Raw genomic sequence first — 20,235 nt, 5'->3', positions numbered from 1 at the left:
ATCTATAGGCATGGGGTTGCCTGGGTTGCATAACTGCATAATTGTCGCTTGCCATGTCACAAGAATTTCACTGTTCAGGATGACCATGTGTTATATAGTACATTTGATAAATAAAACACTTTTAACACTTTGACTTTGACACTCCAATTTAAGTAAATCGTTGAACGGCTTTTCATAATATGCACCTGCAAACCATATAGTGCTGTTCTTTGATTTTCAATTTTGCAGAAAATTATATATATTTGGAAATGATTGCCGTCGCTAGGGTTGTATCGACTCAGAATTTTGCCCTGTCGCCGTTCCTCCAAAAAAAACCCAACTAAAAACGCACTGTTTTTGGTTGTTTTATTTGGGTAATCGGGCAATTGTACCCACTATGCAGGACAGGCATTCATTCACTGGTCCTTGGCTTTCCAAATCAACTAAAAGACGATAGACGATACATGGGCCTGTGTCTCCATTTACTGTATGGACTCAAATTGTGTTCACACCAGTTCTTTGACACATTGACCTCAAACAACGAGTTTCACATGATCTTGTGCTCTATAGACTTAAAATGCCGATTGCAAAGTATAAAGTGCATGTATGGCCATGTACTTTGTCATTTCGGGCTGAGTCGAGTAACTTGATTGTTATCTTATTATACACTTTACCATGTGTATATAGATATGTTTATATATTTATTTATATATACATATATTTCTTAATAATTATTATATGTTGTATGTAAATATGTTGTATGTAGATTGGAGTTGTAACGAAAGTAATTTCCCCCTGGGATTATTAAAGTATTTCTGATTCTGATTCTGATCATCTCCTTGACTCGGCGGACCACCCTGTCCCTATCAAGTGCGGAATTAGCACTATGGCATGGCTTATGATTGCAGATGGAATGACATGATAGTGTTTTAGAGGCTACGGGATTACACATGTAAGCAGATGAGCTCCCATCCTAAGGTGATTATACAGAGGGTATAAAAAAAAAACCTCAGAATTATAAATGAATCAAATCTGTATTGAGTTATTGACAGAGGTAACACCGTGTATGTGCTTTTGTCAATGTGTTTGTTTGCAACGGAGCAGAGCTGGGGCGGCAGAGCAGGATTGGTTCTGTATTGTTGGGGCGATGTGCCAATTGTCCTCTTTAACGATCACTAAACATAATCTAGAAAGCCTTCTCTACCTTCATTTATTTATTTTTATTGAAAGATAGGTTTTGCAAATTGTATGCATATGCAAAAAGGCTGCAGCAAAGTACAGTATAGAAGGCTTTTAAGTAAAAAGTCAAAAAATGCCAAAAAATGATGTTCCAAAGAATTAACCAAAGCACTATCCTACTATCCATTTAATTGGAAAACAACCCCAAAATCTCCCACTGAGCTCTCCACCTCATCAGGGATTTCAATCTCTCCCTTCCTTCCTCCTCTGGGCCAACCCCTGTGAAGTTTCCAACCTGCCCCTTTTCCGGCTGTGATGTAAATTCAAGAATAAAATCTAACTCTGGGACTTTGTCGATGATGACTGTGATGTACAGTCAATTTGACTACTCCTGACAAATATAGCTTTTGTAAGCTGCGTTGCATAAAGGTCTGATAAATTGCAAGATGTAAATTCGATAAATGTCTCCTGTGGCCAACTTGGTGTTTACATCTGGTCATCCAACTTCAGCTTCTTAGGCAATGATGTTCTATTCATTATGCCAAGCCAGCCTTCTGCACACCATCTGTCAGATGGAAGGGTACATTATGTCCACAACATTAACAATCTACATCTTAAAACTAGAATTCCTTTAAGCTGTTTTATATATAGAACCTTCGGTAAGTATTTTTTTGCGTTCAAGCTGGCCAGGTGGACCTGTATTCCCCCAGCTAATATAACATTACAGAAGTTCAGCCTTTCTACCGGCCCCTATACTGTATGTGTTTTCTGCAACGGCGGTTGTAAATTGTGAGTGATTTACATTCCCGGAAAAGCCATAGGTTACTGCTCCTGTCCAAGCAGCCATTTACCATTCAATAAAAATGTCTACTCCCACATTCAGTGTCAGCATGGCTGAGGTATTCCTCCACCGTTGAAAGACTGATAACTATGTTCACCAGCTCAGAAGCTTGTCATGTAGGTTCATATTTCAACATCTGAGGGACTTCCATCCTTTTCAAACTTCAAAAGGAATCATTCCAATCACCATTCCTATAGCTTCATCTTCCTGCTCAGGCTGCTTATGGACAGAAAAGTCCCTCAAGGATGCAGGGCTGCACATCTCTACAACTATTTTTACTGCTTGGTCTTAATTTATTCTTTGGCATGCCTGTCCAAATCCTTTAAAGCATTAATATTTACCTAACCTGGGACATGAAGTGGGATTAAGTGGATACAGAGAAATGTAGTTGAAGGAATTAAATGTTTACTTCCAAAAGTTAGGTAGCAGAGACGGGTAAAGGTTCACACACATGCATTAGTAGTAGTCTTGTAGTCTTTTGTTAACCTGTTCAGATTGACCAGTCACTTGTGTCATTATGAACACACGGTCAATTCCTTGGTTGAACAGGAACCTTACCTTCGTAGGTTTTGCGTTTTAGAAATATTGAACAACCTTTAGAGTTCTGTTTCAAGGCCCTTTGAGTTTGTGCTTTTCTTTGACTTGGCTTCCAGTAAATTACATTGCCAGTGACAGTGAAGTGTAGACCATATCCACTTGCTTGAACCACTATATTCTGCAACTTAGCAATTAGCTTTTTCACATTTTCAATTCTTAGCACTTACCACCAATAAATACATGAAATAAATGATGAAATGAAGACTAGAGTGTAATAATAACTTAGGAATTACTTTGTGTGACGGCTTGGAAGAGGAAAATGATGCAGGGCTAGTTCTGTCGGACAATTTGACGGTGCCACACGCTTCCAAGCCAATTATGAGCTGACCAATCCCTCCTGCTCTTCCTGCTTTGCTGCCTGCTTGCTTGCTTGCTGCGTTGCTGTGCTGCTCTTCTCAAATTTCACATTTCACTGGTCTCCACATTTCTCCTCCGTGAAGCCCCGTGTTGCATGCGTGCAGGCTTCATGTAGTTGCGTCAGAAATGTCAGCCGCACACATTGTCAGCTTCAGTAATCCTCAAAAAATAAAAAGAATCCCACATAATTGCTCAGCCAAACCCATGCCGCCACATTGCTGCACGCCAGGTCAGGCCTCATGGCACATAGTTATCCTGCAAAGCCCGGCATGCAGCAGACATTACATGGCACACTAGTGAGGGACCCCATGCAGGGCAGCATAGTTTACCTTCACATGTGCTGCTTGCTTTGGCTGCTTGCTTTTGCTTTGCCCCTTTCTGTTCAGTTTTGCTGCTGCAGGTGGGTGCTCCATCTTCGCGCAAACACCAAACACACCCATTTACTTCACGTCCCCAGAGCTTTTTCAGGGATTCAAGCTTATCGCTCCTATGTTTCCAGCTCACTGAAGATGCCTATATTTGCCGTACACTCTGCTGGGCCTTTTTAAGCAGCCAATCCCAAGGCTATGTTCACGCTGCAAGCCTTAGCGCTCAATTCGGATTCATTGCTCAGATCCAGAATTTTTTGTTTGGCTGTTCATATCATTTTTCAAATGTGGCCAATATCAGCCAAACAATAAAATCGGATCTGAGCAATACATCCGAATTGAGCGCTACGGCTTGCAGTGTGAACATAGCCTAAGTATGCCGATGCTTGCAGTACACCTCGTTGGGATTGATGAGCAGTAGAGCCCAGATGCACAATACATAATACATGAATAATAAGTCAAGATAAGTTAAAAGTTGATCTAAGAGTTGTTTGTCAGAATTTTCTTTCACGTATGAGATTCATTTTAAACCCCCTGCAGAGCTCTAGTCAAAATACCCTTACCTATGATTTTTGGACATACAGTAATGCGCTACTCGCTATTTTGAATAGGAAGTTTGTTTGTCCACGATGGTCTGTTTGTTGACGGATATGGAGGCCAAGAAATGTCAAACATTTTTTACAGCTGTTTCTCTGCATGTTTCTTTGCCCTCCAGCTCCCCCAACGTTCACTGACACGCCACCGCAGTACGTAGAGGCCAAGGAGAGCGGCAGCATCACCCTGACCTGCACAGCCTTCGGAAACCCCAAACCCTCTGTCGGCTGGCTGAGGGAGGGCAACCTCCTGGTCAGCAGTGCCAAGTACAAGGTAGGCTAGTGTTTCTACCATTGTGAGCCAATACCAAATTTAAATGTTCAAATATACTATTATAAATAATAAATAATATATAATAATAAATATAAGTACTTAAACTATAGGGTGACATGATTCTACTTTTGACTGATTATTCAGAAACCCGCTCCCCCGCTGGAGTTTCTCCTTGCGACAGCTTCAAATTTCACTTCATTACTTTCTCTAAATATTATGGCACTTTCTATATTATAGCTGCAGTTGTCAAAATCCTTATTTTTGGATTTGAATTGGTTTCGCTAGAAACAGAATATTGCGTCAGTGAAAAGTTGCCTTTATGGCAGCGTACGCCTAGTCTTTCTATTGACTGCTGCATGTACGGATGTAGCCCGCTCGCCCACGCTGGATCAATTATTCAAATGGGCTTTGTTCACTTGAGTTTTTCTTCTATATAAAATCCATAATTAAAAGTTTGCCTGGCCCTGTCTCAGTGGTAGCTCTTTATTCTCCCAGGTCTGCTTTTATAAAATGACATGCACAATGATCACAAATGCACATCATCTTATGACAGCAGGAATGTGTAAATAGACTTTGTCGCTGAAGCCATCATAATTTAACTTCCCCTGAGTTGCTCACACAAACCAGGTTACCATACCACACATACCACCGGTTACTGGTGGTATGTGTGGTATGGTTGGTACAGCTCTCACAGAGCTGGAAGTACCTGTTCAAACGGTACAGTGTACTCTTTTAGACGCAGAGCTGGATTTAACTGTTAATATTAACTTATTAAAATCTCTGCGCTAAACTTTGGCACGTGCCATTGTTGAACAATTTAATCACTTTGACAAACACTGCCGGAACGTGACCGCTTACAAGAACAGCGTGAACGTACGTCTCGTGCCTGTAGCGATCCGAGGCGCTGGATCCGGGAGCCGCCGCAATCACGACTGTTCCTTTTTACCCACGTTTGAAGTGGCGGCTGTCTTTGACGGGAGGAGATGAAAAACCATTTTCATATGGTGTGTCTGTTAATGTAAATCTTCTGGGATGCCGTGTCAATGACTGAACAGCGTGTACTTTGTACTCCGCGCAAAACTTTTTGTTTGTCATTTTGACTGACACGCTTGCTCTGAGATTGTTCTTTTTTCTTTTTCTTTGGATTTTTTGGAAAATGTACTGCATAATTCAGTCAAATCAGCGACTATTGTGCATTGTGTAAACTTAAAGCAAAGCAATGATCTGAAAAGAAATAAAACTTTCTCAAATTGTCCAATTTAAAAAACGGTGTCACCGCAGGACAGCTGCGATGGCGTGATTGTCCCTACCTCTGAAAGTAACTCAGGCGCTCGGCGCCTGGAGGAGAGAGGGAAGGATCCAGCTCCTCTCCCAACACATCACTCTCATAACTCCTCTTTCTTAACCTCCAACACCTAGGAGGAAGGGGGGGGAGTGCGCCGGCCAGCTGAAGGCCCATCCTGCCACATAACGTTGACCCCAAATGTTTAATCTTTTTAATTTGCCAGCTCGCTCATTATGCTATAGCTTCCTTTACCTCCAGGCCCTCAGGTCGTGCCAGCTGTGCCGTAAATTCTCGCAGTAACCTGTTAATTGCCTGTGAAAATGCATTGGAAAGCCCTTTCATTTTTCATTGCAGTGGGGTCGTTTGGATGAAATGGGATTGTGCCCGTGAGTGCCGAGTACTCTTCTGTGTATCCCGCTATGGCCTTTTTCTCACCTTAAACTAAAGCTCAAAAAGTGGCGGTAAACAGCATTTGTCGAGTGTCGAGTTTAGAGTACACTATCAGTTGTGACAGCATAGTTTCCCAGTACATGATGAATGCGTTATATCTTCCATCGCCATCCATAGCACCTTAAAGTGCTCTTAATGGAAACAGTTCAGTCATTTTCCATTCCAAGTTATGCTTTTGCCTTAGCCTGTAATATTTACTAAATGTGACATTTATAATAGATGACGTTTATCTACCGATGCTGTGGTTACTCTGAGCGCACTTGGGGGGCGTTCCTCATATTCTCATGGTTTTTGGACATGGAAGACGGCATCAGATGGACCACACATTGCAGGAACGCGGCTCTCGTGGTGGTTGTTTGTTTGCTTACATGGGGGTTGTCGGTATCTCCTCAGGTGTCCGATGGGAGTCTCACGGTGCTGTCCATCAACCGGGAGGACAGGGGGGCCTACACTTGCCGAGCCTTCAGTCCCCAGGGAGAGGCCATTCACACCACACGCCTGCTCGTACAAGGTACAGTAAAGTTCCACGTGTGTATCTGTGTTTTGGTATTGTTTTTATGGGGTCCGGGCTCAGTTCCAGTACTGTCTAATTGGCCGTCATTTACGACTCCATACACGGTTTCACATATTATGCATACTATGGGTACTCCTCAGTGAACGACCTACCTGTTTAACGACCGTTCGGACTTAAGACCAGCTCTCTGACCAGACGCTATTGTACGCTGTGTACAGTACCGCTGTGTCTCAGCGTCAAGCATCTCATCGTGCATCGTCCTTTATAGACTATATACACTATTTACACTATATATACTATATACTACACTATATATACTATATATACTATATACACTATTTACACTATATATACCATATATACTATATACACTATTTACACTGTATATACTGTATATACTATATACTACACTATATATACTATATACACTATTTACACTATTTATACTATAAGGAGCCCCACTGCGTACTTTAGGGTCATTTGGCGGCTTTCAATTTTTTTTTGCATCATTTGAAAGTGGAGAATCAGAGCTTCCAAACAAGGTGTCACTTCAATCAAATCAATCAAATATTTTTAAAGCTATGACTTGTTGATGACAAGGGTGTGGCAAACTGTGATTCTGAGATAATCACCTCCAAAGTTTTACCCACACCAGGTTCATTCAGCCAGCTCCCACAATGCAAATGGTGTTGGCGGACAAACAAAGCCTCATGGCTAATTAACATACTGTTGAATGGGCCAATCACGAACAGCTCAACAACACACAACTAATTTTGTTTTTAAAAAAGCTTTTATCTAACAGTAAGAATATACATGTTTTATAAAAGTGGAATTATTTTGGAGTTTAAAAGTACGGACAACACAACAAAATGTAGAGTCTATCAATATTATAAGTCTCGGAAAATCTGAAATCTCATAATCTGTCACCAACCTCAACGGACTTCATCACGTCATCAACTTCTTCCGTTGTAACAACAGCGGGTGATCATCGGTCTCCTCCGGTTTTTCTTGAAAATATTCTGTTTCATCGTCACATTAAGTTTGAAATCCGCTGTTTGAAATGTCCTCCAAGTCCGGAGTAATATCAGATTCAGCATCGCTGTCGTTCTCCGCGTCGCTGTCGGAGAACTGACTGTCATCGCAGGAAAATGAAGTCCAGTACGGGCTGCCAACGCTGACTTTGATCTATCGCACTAGTCAGATTAAGGTCAGAGATATGATTCAGAGCTTCCGCTACCCGCTTCGCGTAATCCATAACGTTACGGAGAAGAAAGTTTTCACAGACAAGTGAGACCGAAACACCCCAGTGCTGCGCTTTAACCGTCTGTTTACGGAAGTGATGTAGGTCCGTGACGCGAAGGGTCTTTCTTCTGCGCCGTTTCACAACAGTGGCTCCGTGTGTGAGAGTAGTTTGATTTAAAGGTTGAATTCTATCAAAACGGTTTCACATTGTGACTTCACATCACATGGAATACGTATGAATGATCTTCACCTGGAGGGTCGCTTTAAAGGAAACCATCGATCGGCGTTGTTCAGCGCTGTTCAGCGTCCCGGTAAGTGTACTGTGTTTCCCCATGTAATCTTACAGGAATATTTAGCTCTACAGTTTAACATTTTTCTACAATTTATAAATCAAACTCGGTTTTGAAAAGCAGTTGAGAGATAAAAAAAAACACAAAGGAACACGAATCTGGAAAAATCAAATTTTCCTTGAAAAAAGGTTTTTTCAACATATTTGGCTTATTTCGCTTCTGGTGATTTTAGAAATGCACGAGATGGCGAGTTTTGCTGTGGTGGGTCACATATATTCTATATACTACAGTATATATACTATATACACTATATATACTATATAAACTTTATATACACAGACACTATATATACTATATATACTATATACACTATATATACTATATACATTATATATACTATATACACTGTATACATCTCATCACATCACCATTCTCAGTGTCGTTCCTGCAGCCTGTCAGTATTCACTACACTAGCGTTGGCTATGGCAATGGCTTATCGACCTATTTTGTTTAATGACCTGGTGCTAGGAACGGAACTCGGTCGTTAAGTGAGGAGTATCTGTATATCATAGCCAGGCCCTGTGTCCTCAAACTGGAGGCAGCAGTACGTGTTTTGTATCTTATACCTGCGTTCATTTTCACCACACACACCAAAGAGATAACAAACTGAGGTGAGGTCATTTGGGCATTGTGTAGCTTAACCAATATTATTGTTAAGTCAAACAGACGAGTTTATATATTCAGCCCGGGAAAAAATGTTTTTCTTTGCCCCACGGCGATCACAACTTATCTAATTTCCCTGAGCTAGCTGATCCCTCCAGCATGCGAATACATCACTGCGAGTAAAACATGTTGAGTGGAATCTTAATACTGTGTGATTCAGCAAATTGTTTGGGAACAGCAACAGCGGATGAGCCCAGGGAGCATCCAATGCTAAATTTTACACCAGAAACATTTACAGCTAAATAATGTGGTTCTGGAGGATTGTATTTATGCGCTTTTAAGCAATTATGTGTTTGAACGAGCACATAACCAAGGGGTATTATGGAGTTGTCAGCCCCATTTTTAGTCATATTGATCTGTCTATTTGGATGGATGGATGGATGGATTGATAGATAGACAGAGAAACACACAGCATGACTGACTGACTGGTTGGCTGAATATGCAGCACATGCTTCATGTGCAAAGCTGCCACTGATTGGTCTCAGTCGAAACAATAAATAATTGATCAGCACACCTAATTTTCCAGGTCACTTAATGTGCACATTTCTGTCCCAGATGAACACCTTAACTTGACTGGACACAAACTCACACAAACTGAGGTCAAGTGAAGCAAATTGAGCCAAGCTATCTACCCGGAATGTCGTGAATTTCCAAGAGGTTCCTCGACATTCGGCCGACCCGCTCTGCAAACGAGCAGCCAAAGTTTAATGCTTCGCCAACACCGGTCACAGTTCTGAAGGAGCACTGAGATATCGACAGCAGAGAAAATATGAGGCTTGAGTGAAGCTGACAGCCAGGTTGAGCGAAGCTTCGCGCTAGATTGACACTGGCAGCAGGGTCCTCCCCAAGGTGACGGAGTCTTGCGCCAAATTTGCCCAGTGTTCCTCCCAAACGCCCAGAACCAGACAATTTCATCATGTATAATGAATCAGAAGATTCATATTTCATCGTTCTAATATTAACCAATTATTAATGTTTAAGCACAACAATCTTTCAGGGCCGAGGTTGTTCTTGGAGTTTTTATTTCTCAGCGCATTGGCTGAGAAAACGAACGCCCGACACCCGACATTAGACGGCTGCAGGCTATCGACTGCTGCGAGCTACATCCTAATCTCATCAGTCTCATTAAATTGAACCTTGCCAGTGAAGTAAGATCCTCAATCAAGATTCTCCTTTCATTTTTATGTGCAGTTTAAAATGAATTACAGTTGGCTCTAGATTCTGGCACTCACGCAAATGTAAAAAAAGTAATAATAATCTCTTGAGATGCGTTGTGAAGAGGAAAAATAGTATTCAGATTTTTCTTAAGAGACCAGTCATTTTACTGTTTTTGTGTATAATCACTGAAGCCACGCAGGCATGTACACACACACACACACACACACACACACACACACACACACACACACACACACACACACACACACGCACATGTAGACACATACACACATACAATTACCCCTTGTCTTGAAGGTAGCACGAAAGGAAGACAGAGCTCTTCATTACAAAAGGGCTGATTCGGTGGTTCACGGTGGCTACAGACCGGTCACAAAATAAAACGGCTCGCCTCCATGTGACAGTGTGAGCGCGACGGATCCTCGCAGCTCGACCCCCAGCGGATAATTTATGAGGGAGTCAGATTAATAGAGGTCATCGTCCTGGAAAGCCATCAAGCAGCGAGTCAACTTAGACACAAGAGAGCCAAGTGGGATAGATGGGACACACACACACACACACACACACACACACACACACACACACACACACATTTGGCACTTAATTGCGTACACACACAAGACGGCCACAGATAGCAAGCACACACACAGATGCACCATGCACACATTCACATGTTTATTCACAAAAAACACAAACTTGACTAAACACAAATGCATTATACACACAGGCGCCTACATACAAACACTTGTCACTGAATGGCTCAACCACACATGCATGCACACACATTATTTTATAGTTATCTGAGAGTGCCCATACACACGCACACACACGCGCACACACACACACACACACACACACACACACACACACACACACACACACACACACACACACACACACACACAGTGTTGTCCCCACTAATGTGGTTGACAGATGGAAGTTGTCCGCCTGTTAAAGGATCAGAGCTTAGGTCTCAGCTAACATATGGGACTAGCATGGTGATAACACTGTTTCCACTACTGTGTGTGTGTGTGTGTGTGTGTGTGTGTGTGCGCGTGTGTGCGTGTGTGCGTGCGTGCATGCGTGCACGCGTGTGTGTATTTGTACCAGTGTGTGTTTCGGTGTGGAGAGGCTGCACGTGTTCACCATTTAAGGATTAGGGTTACGCCGTTCAGGGTTAGAGAATAGTTCAGAGAATAGTTAGGGTGGTTTAGGCAATGGATTGACCTATCATAAAATGTTAGAAATGCAAGAGTTTGCACAGCGAGTGCATGAGTTGATGTTTTAATGTGTTTTTTAAAGGCGGAACCCATGGACACAGATGACATTTAGCTATTTGCGTCCCAATCTGATAAAAGTAGGGATTACTGCCTGACACAACATTTTACGGTACAGAGGTAAACTGGTACCGATATATCATTCTGATAAAAAATGTGTCAGGGTCTCATACAGAAGCTAGAAATGCATATTTGTCACACCCTAAATGACACTAAATGACTAAACTACAAATGTCAAATGTGGAATCAGCTTGTAAATATGAAATAAAAAATACGTTAATACCAGGTTTGGTCATGTCTGCCAAGCTGTTATAGCAAAGAAATGAGATCGACTTGCTGCTCTAAATGTTGTTGCATGAGTCATCGGCCACCAAATGACATTTCAAAGTTTCCTATTTTAAGGAAAGTAGAAGGAAAAACAGCTCTAGTTTTCTCTGGTTAAGGAGACCACGTGAGTTTGAATCCATGGCTCCAAAGGCCCAGTGCAAAAGTGCAAAAGCTTGTGAGTTGCAGTGTATGAGTTACACTACAGGTCCCAGAATTCTAATCGAAGCTGCACCATTTTCCTTCGACACCCGAGGTCACCCTCGTCTCCGCTCCAAGACGTCACTTTCCTTTCTCTCAAGTTGTCCTTTTTCTGATGGATTGACCCTGGTCCTACGCCTCTTTATCAAAGCCACCGTGACTCCCTTCACTTCCTGTGCGTGCGTTGTGGACGGCGGACTCGGAAAGGGAACAATATACATTGAATGGCTGTTTCTTACAGACTTCCAGCAACAAAAAATTTAAAATGGGATTTATTTATTTATTTGTTTATTATTATTATTATTATTATTTTTTTTTTTCAAACAAAATAGTCTTAAGGATTACCACTTCAAAGATTGTACATAATACAATGTACTTTAAAATGTCCATATGTCTTTAAGTTAAAATAATGATCTTTGACTTACGGAAACCTTTTTAACACGGGAATAGAAAAGCTGTAAGACGTTTGATGCATCGCTTGTCATTTCCAAGTGAGGTTGCCCCACTTTCTTTCTCTGATCGGGCTCAGATGTTGTTATACCCCGGTGTACTTTTAAACTGAATAAGAATTGAACCCTTCCATTTCAAGATTTGATAATTAGTCAAAAAATGAAATTAGTAGACATGTCGAAATTTGTGCGTACTCATACGAACACAGACAAAAACACCGATTAGGTCCCGAACTGACGCCTTTTATTTTTTACGCCTATCTAAGAAGAATTGGTCGCTCAGTGAGGAGGTGTTTGTCGACTGTACGAAATTATCGCGATATCAATAAAATATATTTTGTTTTTCTCGCACAGTCGAGAAATAATTGCATGTGTCCAAGGAGGATGATCCATCTGGTACGGCTGGGGCTATTCAGTGATGTCCCATAATCCTCAGCCGACGGCAAACCAAAGCAACCAGATACCAGCGCAGTATTTCATAAAAAAAAACAAAAAACGTTCTCCATTCCCTTTATGTTGCATGTTTTTTTGCGTTAATCCCAGTGATTGTCAATGCACACACTTACTGTAAGTCCGCCTGACCTCTTGCCTCTAATCTATCGTCCTTATGTCGTGTCGGCCAATCGTGACGGAGTTGTAGAACCGTGTTTATATTTCTCTGTGGTGATATGCGCGCGTCACACCAACAGTGGACAGGGATGGTGGTTTTATTATAAATACAATACGCCGCCGTGGTAAATTATAATGACTCGCTCTTTGAACTGCACCTTGAGCGCTCCGCCTTCCCTCGCCACCGCTGTGCAGCGCTTCTCTCTTTAACGCACGTTAGTAGAAATGGTAGTCTTTATTCATTTTTTATCAATTTTCTGTCCCGCTTTAAGTTTCCTCTCAGCGAAACGACACATTCCAATTTGGTCCACCTGCCCCTGTACGAATGAGTCAACTTAAAATGGAGAAGGTACTTCGAAAATAGTGATTTGAAAGTGAAAACCCTAATGAGGTATAAAATTCCGCCTCAACAAACCCGCATTGTTTGTTTTTGTACTTGGGCTTTTAGGGATTAACTAAAGTGCAATTTGGATTGGATCCGAGATCATTATTTCAGAAAAGTCTTCCCATTTTCCCCTTCTGCTCAATAACTGGGTTGAAAGGATTCCTGTAGATGCGTACTGAATTTAGTTGAAAAGTACATTAAGCTTGGGATTCCCAAGAGTCGGGGAAGACTGAGCTTAGTACGTTTCGAAAAGGTGGAAATCCCTCCCTTTCCCCCCCCCCCCCCCCCATTAAAAGTGAATAAGTCGTATCTGGTTTCATATTTGGCCGTTATCTCCCTCTGGCGTCCCCATCCTCTCCTAAATGGTTGACTCCTCTGTGTGGTTTGTGTGCGACAGGACCTCCGTTCATCGTGTCGCCGCCGGAGAACATCACGGTGAACATCTCGCAGGATGCCTTCTTCACCTGCCAGGCGGAGGCCTACCCCGGGAACCTCACCTACACCTGGTTCTGGGAGGAGGACAACGTGTTCTTCAAGAAGTAAAGTCATGATAGCTCATAGAGATCAATGTGACGGGGAATTTCTATATTTTTTTTTACTGCGGGGAATCATGGGAAAAGGGGAGACAGCGGCTCCATCTTGGTGCGCTTTAGTCAGTGGCTCAGTCGTTCCATTCATTTATTCATCTATCTTATATGATCATCAAATAATCACCTCTTAAAAAAACAAAAGAGTGAGTAAAAACCTTCCTCAACAATCCTAAAACTACAGTTTTCTGAGGAAAACAGAAGTTTCTGAGTAACCGTGTCTGACTCTTAAAAACAGCTTCACCACATGTCGCCACACGCCTGTTGCCATTCGGCGCACGTTACGTCTTTGCGTGTTAAAGCGGCGACGTGCGTACGTCGATCACTTCTGTCAGTCCGTATACGTCTCCCCCAGGAGCCACGGGCCGCTGACATTTTCCTTACACGCCAGCAGCTGGAAGCCCTTCAGGGGAAGACGACGCACGTGTCCTTTTGGCTTTGTGCCAGCATGAGGTTCAAGAGAAACCTCGCTTCTGGTTTCTGATGCACGTTCCCGATACATCACATTACATCAACAGATGCCCTGCTGAAGTGTCCTAAATGCAGAGGGACGGTGCTAACGGCACATACGGTACATTTTTGTGGTCATGATATAATATCCACGAATAATATCGCTATTTTTGGCGAGCGGTCATATTCAATCAGGTCCTCACACCAGGGAAGCCCAAAACAATGAAAGAAAGGACCGGTGTTAAACGGGCCACGGGGCTAAATGATCAACGACCATAGTATTGATAAGAAATTGAAGGAGAAATTAAGAACATTTATTTTCTATTTATTTAGGCTATATAACCTGTTGGGTATTCATTTTTGTCAGCTGTCTGTTTTTATCTTATTGTAATGCACGTTGACTGACAAAAAAAAACCCAATAAAACCACCGCTCGACATGAAGAATCTTAGACTGATCGATGATTAGACTCATCGACTTTCAAGGGGGCAGCCCTAAAAATGGACGCCTTCCATGTTGATGCGTGCCCAGAATCTAGGGGGACAATATGAATATTCTAATGTGTTACACTACTGCTGCTGCTGTATTTTTAATTGAGCCACCCAAAGTATTGGGAAAGGAAAATACTTTCCACACTCTTTCCTTTCATTGAATTTAGTCTTTATTGAATGAACTTGTTGAAATGAGCACAGTAGTAACCTTGAGGTTGGCAAAGGCTTTTCTGACGCCTCGGTCGGGCGTCCATGTGCAAGTTTTGGATTGGATTCACACAAGTAGGACGTATGTTCTTAGTTGAACGTCCCTTGTCATTCCTGGACCAACGTGGCTGTTTGTCAGCTATGTCAAACGTTGGAAGTGGTAATTTGACGGGTCTGGTGACGCATCAGAAATACTGTGGTATGTTGAACTTCTTTAACGAGACTTGGGAGGCAGGGACGTCGGCAAGGCCAACACAAGGCTCAGACGGAGCCCAAACTAGAAGACGGCTTGTCCCACAGAATCACATCACCTCACGTGTTTTGTTTGTCGGTCCTGGTTTGTCTGCTCTGGTGCCACCAGGTGCCGTTTTGGCCACAATTTGGTGTCATGAGGCTTCACCGCCGCAGATATTCATGGATCTGGTTTGCAGGTACTTTTGATGATTATGTGACGCCACGCACAGTGCGAGGAACCTGGTGCTGCTCTTAAAAATAGCAGCAGCTCATCTGCTGGAGGCATGAGTGCCCGCTATTTTTAAAGTGCTATTTTTAAAGCCTTGTGGGGAAGACCACTTTTTTCCCCTTAAGGTTCTCCTCTGAGCCAGAAGATAAAGAGAAAGCCAAGCCAAAAAAGAGAGAGCACCCCAACGTGGATGACTCACTGTTTGCGCCGCTGCAGCTGGAGTTGCACCATCTCACCCGGCTGGCCGAAGCTGCTTTGGTTGCGGTGCGGCAGGGGGTGGGGTCCATCTGGGGGCTGGGGCTGGACTAACACATGGACTTGGTAAGGAAAGGAAAAAAAACTCCCAAGAAAACCCCTTTGAGAAAAAGAAGAAGAAACATTGAGAAGCGGCCAGAGATGGAGTAATACCTCTTCCAGGACAACCAGGCCGCAGTGGCAACATTATTAAGATAAATATAAAAAGTCCTTGGATATGTACTGTTTAGCTAGACAGTATGAGAGTCTATGGCAGGTAAATGCCTCCAGTAGGGATGTGGTCCGCACCAGGACCAGTCCAAGGTGGTTCGAGACTCCATTCATCTTAAGCAGTGATTCCTAACCTGTGGTGGCAGTTTCCTAATGTGTTTTCTAATAGTTCAATAATGGTTAAAGCAAAATCCACAAGTGTTATCAAATTTAAATGTTGACACAATCCCTGTCTATGTTTTCTCATGCATTGTACGCCCTAAAAACCTGATTCACGCCGCCATGAAAATATAATTACTATTCAAACAAAAGCGACAGCTGCCCAATAATATATAAATACAATATAACGTGGCCCACATCAATATACTGTTACCATAAATGCTGTGTAGATCACGCCAGAATAAGCTCTCCATTCAGAATATTACTGACATTTTTCAAATGAATCAATAAATATATTAGGAAAATAATTGTTAAAAAAACTGACTTATTTCAAACACTATCCTTTCTGGTCTTGTTTTGAAAACTTTGGTTGAACCCCATTTTAAAGCCAGTGTATTTACTTACTTTATACAAGGTCACAGAATTTGAACAATAAAATTGCCTCCGTTTCAACAAAGGCTCGAGACGTTCTTCTGGTATATCTGAAGATACTTACCACCCTAGACACCCGAGGGTGGTTAGTAGGCTAATAGGTTAGCCTATTATAACAATATTACTCCTCTGTCCAAATGTGTACATTATTAGAACCTTATGTAGAAATTGTTATTAAGTAGGGCCGCCCTCATCCAGGAAAATCTACATTGTTTACATTTACTCATTGTTAATTTCCTCTAAACTTCTCTCTCTCTCTCTCTCTCTCTCTCTCTCTCTCTCTCTCTCTCTCTCTCTCTCTCTCTCTCTCTCTCTCCTCTCCACAGCGACCTGAAGCGCAGAGTCAGTATTCTCATCGATGGCTCCCTCATCATCGCTCAAGTCAAGCCTGAGGATGCTGGGAGATTCACGTGCAGCCCTAGCAACAGCCTGGGCAATCCCCCGACCGCCTCCGCCCACATGACGGTGCAGTGTAAGTGGCCTGTAGAGCACCAATCACAAACAAGACCTAAACCAAACTACATCCATATACAGTGTGTGTGTGTGTGTGTGTACACACACACACACACACACAAGCTGTATATATATATATTTATATATTTATATAGCTGGAACCAAGATGCAGGGAGTTTCGAATACAAAGGCTTTTCGGAAACTTTGGACTACAACTGTTATCCTTGTTTTTGGACCCAAGGCTGTTTTGCAGCCTGCAACATGAACTTGATGATATACCACGAAACCCAGGAGATTATTTTGTTACTACAGCTAAAAATAGTGCAGAACATATTGCCAGTCTGCCGCATCCAACCCCCATAACTTCCAGTGTCAAACCATGAATGCATTTATCTAAAGCAGTGATTCCCAACCTGGGGTGCTAGAGCCCCGCAGGGGGTCATCAGAGATTGCAGGTGTGGTCGCGAGGCCCCGCTGATTCAAAAATAATTTCAGCTCAGCTCATGTTCAATTTGAATACGAACGTCCGTCACAATATGTTCTTACGCATTGTGTGCCCTAAAAAAACAATTCAGACAAAATCAGATCCACTGAAAACCACTAATGCATACAAGGAAAAACAAGTACTGTACGTAACGCTCATTTAAATAGGTGCGTCTCACATTGAATCCGATTTTATTCTAGGGGTTTCTCTGACATCCGAACATCTGAGAGTTTTCTTTCGAGAGGTTCTTTGTTCCGCGAGGCTGTTCCGGGGAAGATATTGAAGCAGCCAAAAAGAATTAGATCTCTTCCTCGCACGCTCCTACTGCAACGGGCCAAACTTAGCTCACAGGGGGAATAAAAAAAAGACACTTTTTCTTGACTCACCTTTCTGGCTGCAAGTCATCGCGCCGCATTTCCAGAGACTTAATTCGGTGGAAACCGAGGTACAATATGCGCATGCACACATTGACACACACATGTACAACCATGTACGTGTGTGTGTCTGTGTTATATCAATACACCTTAAATCTTTATATTTATTAGTATGAATGACAAATACGGCCCCCTCAACCATCTGGATTCACCTTGTGAACCTCAAACCCCACACACACACACACGCACATGCACTCGCACACTCACACTCATGTCACCACACACACACACACACACACACACACACGCACACGTTTACGCACACATAAACTGTAATCAAGGTAAACCTTGGCATCTGATGGGGGTTCGATGGATTGATTTGGACAATGGGTGCTAAGGAGGAGGCATTGGAGTGAGGGGGGTTGGTCCTCTGGATCTGTGACCGGGGCCTCTGGCAGTAGTCAAGGCAACAGACATTTTGCATTAACCCTGCCCACCCCCACCCTGCTCCGTTACTCACGACTCCACATTACATTGCGCGCGCGTGTGTTCTGCTGGGTGGGGGTGGGTGGGTGGTGGTGGTGGTGGTGGTGATGCTGAGGGGAGCCAGAGAAGAGATTACATCATCGCAGTAGCAGCACTCACTCTGTCCGCAGAGGGCTCCCTCTCCTCCGTCTCTCCCGCTCCCTCCCTCCCTCCGTTCCTCCCTCCCTCGCTCGCTTGCCTTTTCCTCCACAATTCTCTATCTCTCTGTCTCGCTATCCCGTTCAGCACATTCTGTGTCCTCTCTTATCCAGCATTCCTGTTTTTTACGCCTCATGGTCCTCCCTCTCTCTGTCTCTCTCTCTCTCTCTCTCTCTCTCTCCCCCTCTCTCTCTCTTCCCTCTCTCTCTCTCTCTCTCGCTCTCCCTCTCTCTCTCTCGTGCTCACCCTCTCCCTCTCCCGCGCTCTATCTCTCTCATTTCCTCATCTCCCCAAATTGCATGCCAATGAATATCGCTCCCTAAAGTGTCTTTTGGGTGGGAACCAGTCTTGTGTCGTGTCTGTGCGTGGCTATATTTAGACACTTGGCAGATATTCCGTCTGTGGTGGTCTCTGCTGCTGCTGCTGCTGCTGCTGCTGCCGCCGCTGCTGATACTGCTGCTGCTGCCGCTGCTGCTGCTGCGGGCCTGCCAGTGCAAAGTTTGGCCGGCTTCAGCTTTTTCGGCCGTTGAATGAACATGTGAATGTGTTGCCGACACATTCACATTCACACATTCACACATTCAATCATCAATGCCCTGTCTGGTTGTGATACTGATGAATAGTAAGAACCGTTGTTATAGATGGATGTATTGATAGATGGATGGAGGGATAGATATATGGAGGGATAGATAGATGGAGGGATAGATAGATGGAGGGATAGATAGATGAGGGATAGATAGATAGATGGAGGATGGATGGATAGGTAGATAGATATATAAATGGATGAGGGGGTGGATGGATAGGTAGATAGATGAATGGAGGGAGGGAGGGAGGATGAATAGGTAGATAAATCAGAACACATATGCGATACAAATAATGCGATAGAAACATTTGGCAATAGACAACAAAATATTTTAAAAAAGCAATACATCTAATAAACAATAAACCAAAAAAAAACCCAATAGACAATAAGTCGGTAAACCTCTGTATCAAAAATGTGTAAAAAGTGTAAAATCAGGAAAATTGTGCACAAGTATAAAACAAGGAAATATAGATAATTAAATAAGAGAAAATAAAATATCTTTAATGAAGTTCACCACAAAAGGTGTAGGTAGTCGCAATGCCCCCCTCCCCCTCCCTCTCTCTATCTTTTTTATCATCTCACATGCTCTTTCTCTGTCTCACACACACACACCCTCCGTCACCCTCTCTCTCCTCCCTTGCTTCTCTCTGCCTTACATCATCTCTCTCACCTGTTCTCTTTCCCACACTGTTACCCTGCTTCCACCACTCCCTCTGCACAGTGAACTCCTCCTCTCCTCTCCTCCCCCCTCCTCTCATATCTCCCTCTCTCCTCTCCTCTCCCCTCCCGTCCTCCTCTTCTCTTCTCTCCTCTCTCCGCCTCTCATTTCCTCTTCTCTCCTCTCCTCCCCTCTCCTCTCATATCCCCCTCTCCTCCTCCCTTCTCCTCCTCCCGTATCGCCCCCTCTCCCCCTGTTCTCTCCTCCCCTCTCCCGTCCTCCTTCACTGACTTTAAAGCTCTTTTCCGTGGCCTCATTTAGACACTGCCATGTTCTCGCCCATCTCCATAATTCAGGATTCAGAAGGGGCAGGATGATGTAGCCTAAACGTTATCCATCTTTCCTCCTCTCCCCCCCCACTCACCCCATCCATCCATGCAAGATGGGGTGACATGGCGAGATTTTAACTTTTAAAGGGTAACCAGCATTAAGACCTGAGTCCTTCGATCACCTTCTTTACAGAGGGAACTAACCATAAAGACATTTATATGTGTGTTATCCGTAGGGGATAATGTCTGTAGATTATCCCACTTCTTACAGGGTTACTTACTAAGTAATAATAATAATAATAAT

At 43.1% G+C, this 20,235-nt stretch overlaps 1 protein-coding gene across 1 annotated transcript in view; it reads left to right on the top strand.

The window, feature by feature from the left end:
• igsf9bb (immunoglobulin superfamily, member 9Bb) overlaps positions 1-20,235 on the top strand; it is a gene marked incomplete at both ends in the record, with an annotated part of 111,731 nt that overhangs the window by 57,303 nt on the left and 34,193 nt on the right. The window contains 4 exons of the mRNA XM_080013361.1: positions 4,037-4,188; positions 6,317-6,434; positions 13,511-13,652; positions 16,693-16,838. Of these exons, the coding sequence (XP_079869487.1) occupies positions 4,037-4,188; positions 6,317-6,434; positions 13,511-13,652; positions 16,693-16,838 (558 nt within the window). The remainder of the gene's footprint in view (positions 1-4,036; positions 4,189-6,316; positions 6,435-13,510; positions 13,653-16,692; positions 16,839-20,235) is intronic.

The sequence above is a fragment of the Zeus faber genome, assembly GCF_960531495.2.
Source record: "Zeus faber genome assembly, chromosome: 14".
NCBI lineage: Eukaryota > Metazoa > Chordata > Actinopteri > Zeiformes > Zeidae > Zeus > Zeus faber.
The sequence above is the reverse complement of the archived record's forward strand: the minus strand, read 5'-3'. Positions and strand labels throughout refer to the sequence as shown.